This window comes from Onychostoma macrolepis, chromosome 21, assembly GCF_012432095.1.
Source record: "Onychostoma macrolepis isolate SWU-2019 chromosome 21, ASM1243209v1, whole genome shotgun sequence".
Taxonomy (NCBI): Eukaryota; Metazoa; Chordata; class Actinopteri; order Cypriniformes; family Cyprinidae; genus Onychostoma; species Onychostoma macrolepis.
The window spans coordinates 14,599,652-14,615,584 of NC_081175.1; the positions used below are offsets into that span (position 1 = coordinate 14,599,652).

The following is a 15,933-nucleotide window of genomic DNA, read 5'->3' on the forward strand; positions in this document are numbered from 1 at the left end:
TATTGTAGACATAGTTTCCAGTCTATTTTTGCTCTGCCAATGAAAATAGTTCAATAGTTCAAACAAACAAACAAACAAACAAAAAGCTGAAGCTGGATGAACCGCCACGTGTTGCTCAGCATCTCGGACCGAAACAAGCGGAGTGATACAAAGTAAACGTTCCAGCGCGTTCATCAGCAACATCAGCGCTCTCGGAAAACCTCTCGTCCCAATCAAGAACTAAGGAGAATTATTTGCAAAGGCAATCAGTACATGCATATTCTCATTTCCATGTACATCCTCTCAGATTCAGACCTTTTTTGTGTGCTGTCTTTTCCTATGCATGAAAGGAATTCAGATCAGAGTGTTTGAAAACAAGACGTTAAGTAACACAGGCTTTACTATGCCACAACGGGCAGGAGAATCGTCATGGCGACTGCTTTGAGAGGATGAGGGAGAGGCAGTTAACATTGGCATATAAAACAGCTTCACATCAGAGGTGGCTAAGTTCATGTCAAACAGCGGCTTAGATTTACCGGTGAGAGAGCGAGAGAGAGATAGGCTTAAATAAGCCCTTGCTTAATTTTGGCACCATGTGTGACACTCACAGATTTTCATTCATCCTTTTCTAAAGCCTGCTATTTATTTTAGAGGCTTTGTTTCACAAAAGACATTCTCTTTAGCATTCATAGGACAAAAATTTAGATTTAATTCATTTCTGCTATTATGAAAATTGTGACCGAGGTGTGGCCACAGCAACGAGAGAAATGAAAGCCATTATTACATCCCTACTGAAAAGACCCGCTCCTTTATGAAAAGGCAGACTCAGTCGTATTGAAGACGAGGATTGAAAAGTTTTACTTTTATAATTGCGATCAAATAGTCCTCCAAACCGGTTGGCCAGAGTGGAGTGATTTTCCATTTGTCGTAATCACGGGCAAACAAAGCGGTTATTTTACACCTGGTTTCTTACAGGTTCTTTGCGGCATTGTTACTTAAAGCACATCATCAAAAGACGCCTGCGTCATGTTTACCAGCCTCAAACATGTTGTGTGGTGCCACACTGAACAAAGGATGATGAAATGACAAGAATAAGTGAAGTGTGTTCAATCATCCTCTTTGGAAATGAACAGGAATGAGGAGTACGCCTGGATGGAGCGATATATAGAGAGCAGAGAAACACAGAGCCAAATGGAGGACCTATTGAATAGGCTTCTCACTATCTCGATTCGCAGCAGATCCCGAGAAAACATAAATAAATAAGTGAACGAGATCTACATATATTGCTTTGAAAACATGATGGCAATAAATCAGCTCGAGGAGAGGCAGGCAGAAAAGAGCGTGACCGTACACGTAATGGGTCAGGTGAAGTGAGGTGTGATTAATACTGAGGGTGCCAGTGTGTGATGATACAGTAAGAGTTTGACAGGGTTGCTGACACGCCGATAAGAATTTGATCTATCTGACCCTGCCAACCATGTTTCTTCTCGTCTGTAGTGTAATTCATATTCAGCCACGCAACCACGCTACACGTTCCGTTAAGACAACATGACACATTTCATTTCCATATCATGACATATTTCTGAAGAAAACTTATTTCAATGGGAAATAATGTTGATGTTATCAATCGTATTTGATTGTATTGCAAAAAATCCAGTTGTGATATTATTGAGGGGTCATAGATTGGCTGGTTATCATGAATGCATAAACAAACAAACAAACAAACACATAAATAAGTAATAGTTTATAATAAATATTTAGCAATTTAACATAACGTGTGTTAATATAATAATATTCACTAATAATGTCATAGCTGGATCTTTACAGTTTATAAATTCATAGTTGAGGCGATTGGCTTGAAAAATGCTACCCAAACCTAGGTGATTATCGCTAATTTGTGCACAACAAGTTGTTTTTAAAGTTAATAACAATCCCACTTTATATCAAGTGGCCTTAACTACTATGTATTTGCATTTAAAATAATAATTTGATACAATGCACTTATTGTGTACATACATGTTTTTAGATTGTTATTATATTTAAAAAAATACCTGCATGTATTCACATCTGTAATTAATTTCTATAATTTAATTACATTGTTGAACCTTTCCTTACACCTTAACCCACACTTAAACCTACCCATACCACCAAACCTGCCCTAATCTTACCTCGTATTCCACCGCAATAGCAGCTGTGTTTTGCAACACAATATAAACACAATATGTACATTGTACTTATTTTTTTGATGCAAGTACATAGTAATTAAGGCCACCTAATATTAAGTGGGACCGTGCATATTTTGCAAAGCCTACAAGGTGATTTACAATGATTATTTAGCAAAATAGTGTGTTGACAAAAAGACTAAGAGACAATAAAAAGGATGAATGAGTGCAATAAAAATACATAAATAAGACATTTTCTGTAGCATTACTGTAGCTTTCTGTTCTAGCAAGGAATCTTGCCCACTATGTCAGCCTCCTACCTCAACCTCTGCTGAAAACCCCACTTATTGCTTGAACAGCTTGTTGCTAGGCTACACCAGAGAGGGTAAAAAAGACTGTTATCAGAGAGAAGAGAAATCTCCTGAACAGTGAGAGTAGCACACCCAGGAAAATAAGATGGTAAACAGAGTATGTGCATCAACTACAAAAGTGAACCACATAAAACACACAAGGTGTGACAAGATGCAAATGAGAGGATCTTCTGAGGAGGAACATAGACGCTTTGCTCTGCCATCATGAGCTGCTCTCTGCGCTAGACTAGACTAGACGTCTTTATTCCAGAAACAATGTGACTTAATTCTCGTGCATTTATACCACGGGGTGTGGAATGCCGTTTCCAACACAAACAAGCATCTTGACATTAGCAGAAACACATATTCGCAACAGGTCAAGACACCAATTCTACAGTCGGATTAAAGAATGGATGAGCATGCTTGACATTTTACAAACAAGGCATTTCCTGTCCATTTCGATAATGAAAGTGAGGACCGGAAGCACTGAGATGACTAACCCTTTTCACCGTTCAGCAACAACATAAAAGCCAGACCAAAAATGTTCCATGTCACATCTAGAGAACACAAAGATAAAAAGCACTACATTTAAAACCAATTTGTTTCACGAGACAAAGCCCCCTGGGTTCACCTTGCGTTCTCTCTCCATGACCGAAAACCTTTTGTAAGATCAAAAACTGCTTTGGATTATTGGAAAGCATACAGTGATTCAGTTATACATCACTGCCAGGCTGATATAACTGTACAAGGTTAACATTGGCCTTGTGACATGGTATTTAGAAATGCAGTGAACTGTACAAAAGCTCAATTATAGCTCTGCTACACAGTCAAGCCTGACCACATTCTGTAGGCACGTCCAAATTATGCACATGCAAAAGAATAGCCCTAACCTTTACATCTTCTACCGCTTGTTTTTGGCTTAACCTTTTCCATATGGAAAGTTGCAGATATATGTAAACAAATGACTCGAACGGTTCGCGAGGTGGCCGGGGGTGCAGAAAAGTGTCAATTTTGAGGTGCGATCCAGTGCGAGCCACAACACGATGGCTAATTAAAACATTAGAGGGTATTTCACGAGGCACAGGTGACATAATTACACAGTATCACGAAAAGCCTTTATACTAAATCTAACACATTTACACAAGCATCTGCCACTGCAAACTGAGAGCGAGGATAAAGGGCTTAATGAATTGAGAAAGCGCTTTCGTGGTATATTGTAAAACACAATAAAGCCCGTGAGCTATGCAAATGGTCCCCGTTCTGTGATTTGCGCGCGGAGCTGGCGCACCAAGGTGGAGTACAATGCCATCTGCGTCGTGTAGAGAAAAGGCTCTGCGTTCATTTCTCAGAAATCAAAAACAGCCATTTGGACGTCATTTAAATTCATGAAAAATGATTGCGGGTGGATTACGAGTGTCTGTTGGGAGCTGTGTGAGGACTCGAAAAGGTGAGAAGTCAAAAATGCCAACAAGGACTCGAGAAGGGCTCATGCAGGAGGGGTGGATGTGAGACGTGGCCTGGAATTACACGGCGAATGCTCTGATTAAAACTCCCAGAGGAGAGCCGTGGCGAACGGGTGGGTCATCACGGATGAACGGCGATAGGGATAAAGGATGTGACATACGGACGGACAGACAGACAGACAGATATACAGCAAATCCACATTAGTCTCATTCCCGTATCCCGTGCATGTCGCCGTTACATGCCGTACTGTACTCAGCTGGCATGCAGAGAATGCCATGCTGTGCTGGCAGAAGAAGGAGGGAGAGGTACCAACCGTGAGCTGCGGCTTCAGTGCTGGGCGCAGCGTCTGAGCACACGAGGAGAGGAGGTGCGGTGTGGAGGAAGGAGGAGGGAAACAGGAGGAACAGCATGCATAAAAAGGAGAAATGGGGGAAAAAACAAATGGAACTGATAAGCAAGCATTTACACACAATTACAACAATGACCAACACTTTGAAACAAGCTCACAAGAGAATGACAAGAGGACAAAATCAATTGTTCTGCACATCAAAACAAACAGGGCATCATCACGCACAGCTAAGACTATAGGGGTGTCAAAAATACCTTGGTACCAAGAATCCCACAGATTCCAATCCACCTTCCTCAACAGAACCAATAGCTGAGACTGAGATTTCTATGGCTACCCTATTCAGTGTCTGATTAGAAATGGTAAATATTTTTAATCCTGAAAATGTGGTAATTATAGAGATAGTTCACCCCCCAAAAAAAGAACATTTATTCAACCTCATGCCCTTTCAAACCTGTATGACTTACTTTCTTTTGTAAAACACACAAAAAAAGATATTTTGAAAATAGTTTTTGTGTATACAATGAAAACCAATGGGTTCAAAACCGCACTGGACCCCATTACGTAACATTGTATGGACAAAATAAATACATAAAATGAGACATCCTTAAAAATATAATCTTTCATGCTCCACATAAGAACGTTATTACCCTTATTTAACTCCCATATTTTCCCCTTTAATTACAATGTTTTATAATATTCAAAATACATACCATTTCAAATCAATAACTCAAAAATGACAACAGAATTTTAGTTTTTGGAGCACTATCCCTCACATTACATTACAAAAGCTAAAACTGGTCATATTATTCAAATTTCAAGTTATTTTGTGTTTTCAGTTTACAGCTTAACTGAATAATTTTTGGCACCGAGGAAGGGGAATATGATTCTGTGGTGGGATCTGATTTCAGCTCTCAAGAATCATAAAATGTCTAAACTGGGCATGCTTGAATCACTGGTGTGTGCTGCTTTGTAAATGTAGATCATTTTCAAATGGTGCCGACAATCACTGCTGCACCCTCGATCAATATTGCGAGACCACAGGGCTCTCGATAAATAATACCTACATAAAATTGCCTACACACAAATTCATATGCTTGCCTTTCTTACGAACCCAGCTATTGAGTCAAAAGTAGAATGTGGTAAATTAAAATCACATGGACTGACTTTTAAGCCAAATCACTATTATATATGACAAATTAATATGATGTGGAATTGTATATGAATGTCATGTAATTAGTCATTAAAACGAACCAGAAGGCCTCTGCCTTTTTGAAATGTTGATAACTCAGCGTAAACCTGCATTACCGCTCCAGGTAATTCTTCTGATATAACAGAGGAATTCAAGACTGCCTTTCTGCTTTGAGCTGATGAAATGCCTCGACTGAAATATGGAAGCGAACGCATAACATGAGGAATGTGAGCCCTTATCCTGGTGCATTACCTTAGGGCAGAGAGCACTTCAAACACACTAGGAGAGCTGTGATGCAGAGGTGCTCGTTATGGGAAGAAACATTAGAGATGTCAATCACTGTTAGGGCAACACAAACTTTGCCCTTAAAGCATAACTTGGCGTTTCTCGGCTCGATTAGATAGGATCTAGTCCTAATCCACTTGTTGGCTTTGATGATTCAAGTTCAGTTGAGTATTCCTCAATATTTATCAGAGATTGATGGAAAGAAGCAGTACAGATGATGCGTAGAATACCAAGCATTTCCTGAGCAAAGGTAGATGAGCGTAGCATGCTCATTGGATCACAAGATGGAGATCAAGAGCGTTGGTTGCTTTTGGATGGAGAGTTTCTTGGATTAAAACATGAGTGTGTCACTGAGCATTAAAACACAGAAATTAATTACTATATGAATGCTGGGTTAACGTTTTAGTTTTTCATTTAGAATTTAGAAATTAGCCATTTAGAAATCTATTTTTATCCAATGCGACTTGCAGTGCACTTCTGACAGTAACCTGAAGTAACCTGGCCTTTATAGTTTGCCCTTTCCATTGTTTGAACTTGGGAACATTGGTTACAATACGAGATCTATACCATATGTGTGGGTTGTGAACCAGAACTGACTCTATGCTAAGCCATTTTTAGTAAAATGTGCTCATAGAGTGATAAAGATTTACTGAATATCATTCTTTGCGGAGGCTGGAATGACATTTGAGTGCTAAAATTAGTATAGGGTATTATCACTTTGCATTTTCTAATAAACATAAAATCAAAATAATTGCTGAAATGAACATCAACTAAACAAAAATGTGAAATTCTATCTGAAAAACATTATTAAAATAAAATGAAAAAAAAAAAAAAAACCTAAATTATTAAACTTGCAGCACGCTACTTACAGAACCACCACTTAAAAGTACTATTAATAATGATATTTTTTCAAGAATTATTTATTCAATTATCTTATTTCAGTTAAATGAAAAGAGAAACCCTGATTTGAAAGATATTGAGTGATACAATTAGAATAAATATCATATTATAAACATAAAATTATAAAACCATAAAATAAAAATGCTAAAACTACAAGTAAACAAAATGTGACATTACATTTATTTCTAAAATAAAATATAATACTGAGATAAAAACTATTTGAAAATACTAAATCATTAAACTTACAACATATAGAACCTTCACTGAAAATGAATATTTTTTAATAATCATCATCAACATAATTATTTATTTATTATTTATATCTTATTTCAGTCAACTTAAACATTTGAAAGTGATAACATTAGCGTACACTGCCGTTCAAAAGTTTGGGATCGTTAAGATTTTTTATGTTTTTTTAAATGAGTCTCTTATGCTCATTAAAGCTGTAATTATTTGATCAAAATACAGAAAACACAGTAATATTGTGAAATATTATTGTAATCTCTAATTGTGGTTTCCTATTTTATTATACTTCAAAATATAATTTATTTCTGTGACGCAGCACTGATTTTTCATCAGTCATTATTCCAGTCTTCAGTGTCACATTCAGAAATCATTCTAATATGCTGATTTATTATCAGTGTTGAAACTGTTGTGCTGCTTAATATTTTCTGAAACCTGTGATACTTTTTTCTTTGATTCTTTGATGAGTAAAAATCACAGGTCCCAAAAAATATTACACAGCACAACTGTTTACAACATTTGTTATAAAACAGCATTTTAGAATGATTTCGAAGGATCGTGTGACACTAAAGACTGGATTAATGATGCTGGAAATTCAGCTTTGCTTCACAGGAATAAACTATATTTGAAACTACATTAAAATAGAAAACCTATTTTAAATTGCAATAGTACAGTATTTCATAAAATTACATTTTTTTCCCCCTCTGTATATTTGATTAAATATATGCAGCCTCCCTTTGTTTGCCTTTTGTGTAATGGAACTGAATAATGGGAAAACAAATAATAATAATAAAAAAAAAAATAAATGCAGCCTTGATCGGCATAAGAAACTTAAAAAAAAAAAAAAAAACATTAAACATCTTACTGATCCCAAACTTTTGAACGGCACTGTACATGAAAACACTTCTAATCAAATTCCAACTCATGAATTCAAAAAGGAGACATTTTGAATTCTGAAAATGTGCTGAATGTATTTTGAGGAGGTTTGTGAAAGGCTCTCAGGCTTTGGTTATGCTATAAAAGCTGAGTTCATACAGCCAAGAACTAGAGAGAGCAGAGAGCACGCTTTACTTGCAATCCCTGCTGTTAGGCCTTTAGGTAAAGAACCTTTAGATGGTCAGGAGACCTATATCAACACACTGTGTTAGTGTTAGACTGCACTTCAGTCCTCAAAATAAAAAAAAAAACTTTCTCCATCATTAAAGGCGTTCATCTGGCCCAATTCACAGCAAGGCCTTTAACATAATCACTAAAGAAACTTCTCAGCATACTGCTGACATTACGTCCTTCAAAAGGGCTTTCACCATCAGAAAAATGAACGACTTGAATAACACCGCACTTACTGCTGCACAGCGAGCTTTTGTATAAGTCTCAAGTCACTGTGCCATTGGGCGGAGACGTTTGAAACATTATCAAACATGAACTGTCAAGCACCTCTAAAAGTGGTCACCGGGTGCTCGAGGCGAACAATTCAAGGAAAGAGTCCTGAGATGAAGCATGAGCCTACGAATAAAACACAATCAAAATGAGCAATAATATCTTCAGGTTATTATTTGACATTAAGAGGGAAGTGGGGGGTTTCCATCACTCCTTGCATGCTGTGATTCCCATCAGGCAGATGGTTTGGAGCATGTTCTCGCTGAGAACGGAGGAGACATGGAGGAAGCAGGAGGGACGTAAGGGAGCTGTCCTGGTTATTTACTACTATCCAGGGACAGAAAAAAATATATATGGGGGAACTGATCCAAAATGAGCATTAAAATCTTCAAGCTGTCCTCCAACTCTCAATCATCAGAGTCATATGACTGACTGGGACAGCCCATTACTGGTTCAGGCAGAAGTCCGTCAATAAGTCTGCTGATGAGCAACGGCCTTCCCCCTTGTGCACGGCCCTTTGTTTCAGTGTGGGTCACCTGAGGCGGTGTCCTTGCTTACATCAGCAGCTGATATCAGCAGAGATGACAATAGGCACACAGCTTCGTGGCTAATTGCGACAGCTTTGTGTGGCACAGGAGACGACAGCAAAACATGCGCCCGGTGCCCAGGGGAAGGGCACAACTGCTGAATCTCAGCAGCACGCAGCTCTTCATTCAAAATGTGAAAAAAAATATACTAGAGTAACATATTGTGATGAATCTATTGTGCAAAAAGGGCTTCATTAAAGCTGTTTATGGAAACCCCCAAAACAGCCTTTAAGGACACAGAAAAGGTGTTTTTCTGAAAATAGGCAGCAATTAAACTAATTACATTAAAACAAACTGAAATGCAAAATACATTGAAAACACAATTAAAATTAAACCAAAAATTTAAAAAGACAGTAACACTGTACACTAAATTACAGAACAACCAGCATTTGAAATATGTATATAACTATAAATATATATTTATATATAATATCTACCATCGACAGTTTAGAATCAATAATGATTATATATAATAAAAATTATTTACACATATCACATTTTTATTTTATTATAAATAAATATAAATATGTTAATATGCGAATGGCTAAAACATCTCTTCCATCTAACACTAGCACTCTCTATTATATTTCTATTTTTTCTACTTATTTTCTTTTTATTTATTTAAAAAAATCTTGACCCTCTAACACTTGCACTCTCTATTCTATTTCTATTCTACTACTTGTTTTATATTTATAAAAAAAATAAAATAAAAACCCCCCCCGATCCTCTAACACTAGTGTCCGCTGTTCTTTTTGTATTCGATCTGTTTTCTTTTTATTTATTATAAAACAAACAAACAAACAAAAAACCTTTGCTATGCTGCGTTAGACTAACCGAGACTTCTCACAGCACTTACATATTATTGTTCTTTTGTTGATTTTGATTGTTTCTATTGTCCTCATTTGTAAGTCGTTTTGGATAAAAGCATCTGCTAAATGACAAAATGTAAATGTAACTACCTCTTTAACGTCATATTATCAATCCCTAAAAACTTAGAAGTAAGAGAGACTGAAGGTGAGGTTTGCACCAATGTCATTCAGTTTACTTTGTCATCTGCTTTTCATTGGCAATAACTGTCCAATGGCACGTCTCATGATTTCTCAGCACACTGAATGCTCTGTATATTTACATTGTATATCCCATTTAACCAAATGAAGAAGGAATGTGATCTAGGTATAATTTGCAGCTAAATACATTAGGCATCTGTTTGAGTATATGACTGACTGGGACAGTAATGAGCAAATGGATAAGGTTTATTTTTTCATTAAGAGTGTATCATTTATCTATTTGTATTTAGGCAGCATGTGATGTCAGGCAGGTTCAGGCGTGGCTGGCTGAATATTCTCCACAGTTCTACAGTCCTATTTCCAGTTAGCCATCATAGAATGTAATCATAGTTCTCATAACAATATACCTCTACATAAAAAAGACTTATTGGGAGCATTTCTGTGTTTGCATGACGCTAAGTGCAATAAATTCTAGAGGATGGTCTCCCTGGGTTGTGTATCAAAGCACTGCAGTGGTTGTTTTCCCTGTGGTAATGCAATTGACCTTTAGTGAATTAGCCCTTTCTCTGCCAGCGAGCCATCTCTCTTTGTCTGGCTTGTATTCTGCTGCGGGAATCAGACAGGGAGAGAAATGGACTTCTATCTTACGCGCAAGTGCTTTTGCTGGGCAATTCATTTGTTCAATTCCAAAATCAGTTTACCAGATGGTGTTTATGCAATTTAAGCCCTGACAAAAGCACTTTTTTTCTCCTCCCTCTCCCCTCCCTCATTTTTATTTATATATTTTTTTTGTTACTTGCTAAAATGAATCGGATGCAGACTTCATTTATGCTCTTTCATCAATTACAAAAAAGAAAAATCATATTCACCAGTGTTTTATTAGCAAGGCCAAACATGTCATTAATGAGGTAAACATTGTTTTAGCTGTGCCTTTTGCAGTGTCCATTTATCCAGAATATTGCATTTGCTATATAATGGTACGTAGGAATACTAGAAAAACACATTATTTTATAGTGGCCATGTTATTTCATTTGGAAAGCTGCTTGTAATCAAATATTTTCATTATTAGTGTTTGCTGAGGCAATTATCACTAATACTATTGCTCACACCAATGCATAAAACTTCAAAATAAAAAACAATATAGACTCTCATATAGACTCAAATTGAAGAATGTGCTGAGTCAAATCTATGTTTTATCTAAACTTAGTAACACTAAATAGTGTAACACGAACAACGTAAAATAAAGTTTCCAATTACTCTTTACATTCACCTGAAATAGCTGGTGTCAATTTCTGTGCTCAACCTAAAAGAAAAAAAAGAGGAAGAGATAGATTATAAAAGAAAAAGTGAGCAAGAGAGCTCTAAAATAGAGGACCCCATTCGCACAGATCCTCTCAGCACAGCTCAGAATTACAGATTTTGGGAAGCAATATATATAAAAAAAAGGGCTTGGCTACAAAAATAAACACAATAGTCTGGGGAAAATGGGGACATGAGAGGACTAAACAACACCTTCAGAGTCTTCATTCAGTTTTCCCTTTTCACTGTGGCTCAAAGTCACAGATAGATAAATGGATAGAAAGAGATGGAGCAAATGACGGGAAGGGAGAAACGAGAGAGATGGAGGACAGATTGTGTTGTCAGCCAGAGAGAAAGAGTCAAAGGAAGAAATGCCTCATCTTTGATCAAATTTGCAAAAGCTTTGTGGGGAAAAAAGAGCTCTCAGAAATATCGATAAACATCCATTTCTGAGCTGTGTTTAGCAGAGAAAAAAGGCAATACAAATAGAAATTAATGACATCTGTCCCCATTGCGTATGGTGGCAAGCAAGGCCCCTCCATTTAGCCATTTATTTTTCAGTGTAAATGGCAATTTAGTCATCTCTAAATGTCACCTCCTGAAGCTGTGGAGCACTTTAGCCTTGCGTTAGGGCTTTAATAGATTTTTTAAAAGTGCAGTATAGCCCATTCCATTTCTCTTATAGCCAGTTTATCAAAAATGTATTAAATTTCTAAGTGGCCTCCACCTCTGCGGACTGATAAATTCATGTGGTGTTCCTGAACTATATACATCCAGCCAAAGGATAAATGAAATCAGCAGAAGGAGGGAGCAGTGTGGCTGCTTAGGACCCACTCTTCCTATTGAAGTAAATGGGCATAATAGGATGCGCTTTAAGGGGAAAGCGATAATAACGCGGCCTGATATAGCAGAGCTATAGGTCTGTGTGGCCTGTGGAAAGCATACCCGCAGCCGAGGCTTTGCTGGAATCGTTTCGCACAAACAACACAATATGTCTGTAATTGAATAATATTTTCCCTATCAGGGCCGTTTATCCACAGCAATGCCTGCGGGTTGGACCTCTGGAGGATTTCAATGTGTGCAGCAGGCAGCGGTGTTAACGAGATTCATTCACCTTGTTAATGAAGAAAGAGGGTGTGTCTCATTAGTATGCGTCATCGCTTCTTTCATTAAACACAATCATGTAGCCTAATCACGGCCGATTCATTTCTCAGCCCTTTATAGATTCTCTCAAATCATCTGCACAAGTCAGTCCAAGATTTTGATTGCTCGCGGCACCGACGGCCGCTCCCACTCGGTTTCGTGAGTACACAACTAAACATGGAGACGCATCTCTACCAATCTGCACGGTTTTCACTGTAATATAAAGAATTGCCTTGAGGAAGGAGAAAAACAGAGAGTGAAACGATCTCAATCGGTTGCTTCAATATCACAATCATTACAGGCAGCAAATTACATCAGGGTCTCTTTTAGAGATTGAAACCAGCAGCAACATTGATTTAGCTTTCCATCATCTGGGGCCGTATTAGCTTTTGTGTGCTTTTTATGTTGAGCAGAGTGGATTAGAGTAGCTAATGAGCTTGCGGTGGTCAGTATCGCAGGGGCATTCGTATCGTTCGGCAACAGAGCCGGTTCTACAATCAGAGTTTACTCAATTATAAAATAAGCAAGGTTCAAACGAACCCGGTGCAAAAAGAGCTGAAGTTAATTGTGGCGACTATGCCGTTGCCATATGCCTGGTTTTCTAAGTGTGGTACGTGGCCTGGCCATATGCATAGATTTGTCCCCCAGTCACGCATCTGTCTTTTTTTAATTAACGCAGAAGCTATTTAGATGCTGGAAAATGCAGCACGAGTCCTACAGGTGATGTCCAATTATTTTAATAGTTGCTAAGGGTTAATAGTGGGCACTGTATCACAGCACGTAAACAAACTTACTGACACTACCCTTCAAAAGTTTAGGTTTTTTGTGAAAGAAATAAACACTTTTATTCAACATGAATGCATTAAATTATTCAAAGGTGACAGTAAAGACTTTCACATTCAAATTCTATTTGAAATACAGTAGATGCTGTTCTTTCTATTCATTAAAAAAATCCTGGAAAAAAAAAAGTATCATGGTTTGCATAAAAATATTATGCAGCACAACTGCAACATTGATAATAATAGAAAATGTTTCTTGAGCTTTTCAGGTATAAAGTACATTTTAAAATATATTAATATACCAAATAAATGCAGCCATGGTGAGAATAAGAGATTTCATTAAAAAATATTTACCAACCCCAAACTTTTGAGTGGTAGTACATGTTGACATACTATTAAAGTTGCAAGTACTATAAACATTAAAGCGATTAACATCACAAGAATAAGATTAACATGATGTAGCAATAGGAACTACAGCAAAAAGGGCTTATTCTTTTGCTCATTTGCCGCTCATGTGCAAACAAACAAAACTGGACTTTTCTAACGTAAATAACCCTGAAAATGAGTGTGGTGCTGCTCTTTTTTACATTCAATGCATAATGTTCTGCATTTGTGCCCTTCTTTAAAAAATTTGGAACATTTTCCAACTATTTACATACATACGCAACATTCCTATGGCTTAAAATAAACTCTCCGAGGCCTAGTATTTTGGGTTCACCTACAACCTATCCAACTGGTCGCACACTGCATTTGTGATAATTAGAGAATGAAGGACTATGAGTACTGTATTTTATCACGTTATTCAGGAGCCATTAAACTATATATAGTGTAGCATTGCGCCAAGGTTCCCCACAGAACACACATACTGATAAAAGACACATTAAGTCGCTTTGGATAAACCACAAATGTGATAATACGCTATTGCATACCAGATTGTAGTATAAAAATGAATAGCATGGACAGGGATTTTTGTATCATTATACCTGTGCAGTCGGATGTGGTTGGCTTGGTAAATGAGAAATCCAAACATGTACACGCTTGATCCCGGCTCCTCTTGGCCACAAAGACTCTGCCGTCATTGTCAGCCCACAGGAAACATAAAGGGGGTTCTGTAATCCCCGCACCAGACAGGCCTGGATACAGCGCCAGATCCTGATAAGATTACGCCGCTAAAGGAGCGAACCGGGCTAAAATTTGAGAGAATTGTGAAGGGAGCCAGCTCTGACATGTGGCACCGGCAGCGTTGCGAGCTTGGCCCAGCCCTGGCCTGGTCTCATATGGGACACGGTCCTCTCATAATCAGCGAGAGAATCTTATCAGGCCTGGCTAGCTGCTGGCGGTCTATCCGTCTCTCTCTCTTTCTCTCTCATTCACACGCACACACAAACACAGTCAGGTTGAGCAGGTGGATGGAGGTCATACCATACCTTGTATGATGTCTGGAGGGGAGGTTGTGGCAGAGATGGTGGTGGTGGTGGTGGTAGTGGGTTTAGGGGTTGTGGTAAGGGCATCTAGATGGAAAAACACAACAAAAAAACATGACATACGGGGAAAAATCAGGAAAAACGAAACCAAACATGATCAAATCAACAACAATGAGAGACAGATTCGTGTTGTGTAATATGTGTAGCTTTACTCAACAGATGGTAAATTAGTCTATAAACTGTAGGTGAATAATCAAGCGTAACTACTGTACAAAATGAAATAATATTCTCTGCTGAAGAAGTCATTACGAATGGTAACTGTGGGAAAAGTACTGCAAGGACATATTTTTGTGTGTGTGTGTAAACATTTACTGCTAATTTAGTGTTTGGGAAATAGAATAAAATAGCATTTAACAACAATTAAAAGAAATCCAACCAAAATGAAATGATGACATGAGGGAATGATTAGAAATGAAGGAAAACATAAAATGCAGATGGTTATGCATTTAAAATGTCCATGCTAACAAATGACCATAGCCATGACACACAGAAGGGGTCCTGGCATACATTCTCCTGTTTGTTTTTTGCATTTTCACACTTCATTAGCCGCTTTCCCTCCCTACTATCTACTAATGTTGCTTCTGATTTAGCAATTTGTAGTGTGGAGTGCTGGACGCAATACTGATAGACCCCAGAGCCAGTGGCAGCGGTCGTGACAGGCTTAGCGTGTTTGATGTCGGCGAGTTAACTCAGCGGGAGTGTTAGCCAGTCCGGTGCGTGGGGTGATCAGGATTTTTCATGGAGAGACAAACAGGCAAACATTAATGAAATGAGGAATGGGAAAGGAGGGCGCGCGGGCATGGGAGCGAGCGATGTTTCTCGGGGAGATAACAGGCGTGAAAAGCGACGCGGCCAGCGCCACTGTTTGCCCAGCGCGTCCAGACAGATACCACTGTGTTAACATCTGTGGTGGGGGAAATTGGTCGGCTGTCTCCCCTCCTCACTTTTTTGTCTGCGCTCCATCAAAAGAGCTCGGTGGGAGCCCAGAAACGCTTCCACTCTCTAATGATAAACATCCAGCAGGATGAAGCGGAGGAACTCTGCCTCCATCTCCTCTGCTGATACACAGGATCAGTCAGAAAATGGCAGCCACGTATTGTGTGTCATGCACTACAGGGCTTTTAACACCACACTAAACACTTGTTAAGGACACTTTCTTTCCTTAAAGGTCCATACATGCACAGTTATAATAAAGTCTCCATCTGTCTGTCCGATTATACACAACACAATATAACATATAAGATTTAAAGCATGTTGCAGATTGGATTAACGTGTTCACACCAGATTTTAAAAAGACACATTTTTGTTTTAAACTGAAATCAAATTGAGAGGAAGT

At 38.2% G+C, this 15,933-nt stretch overlaps 1 protein-coding gene across 3 annotated transcripts in view; it reads right to left on the reverse strand.

The window, feature by feature from the left end:
* Positions 1-15,933, reverse strand: part of cadm1a (cell adhesion molecule 1a) — a 301,432-nt gene that overhangs the window by 17,629 nt on the left and 267,870 nt on the right. For 2 of the 3 annotated variants that reach the window (XM_058758218.1, XM_058758219.1), the window contains 2 exons: positions 14,541-14,624; positions 4,269-4,301 (listed from right to left, as the gene is read on the reverse strand). In XM_058758218.1, coding sequence (XP_058614201.1) covers positions 4,269-4,301; positions 14,541-14,624 — 117 coding nt within the window. The remainder of the gene's footprint in view (positions 1-4,268; positions 4,302-14,540; positions 14,625-15,933) is intronic. The other variant, XM_058758220.1, reaches the window with a different exon arrangement.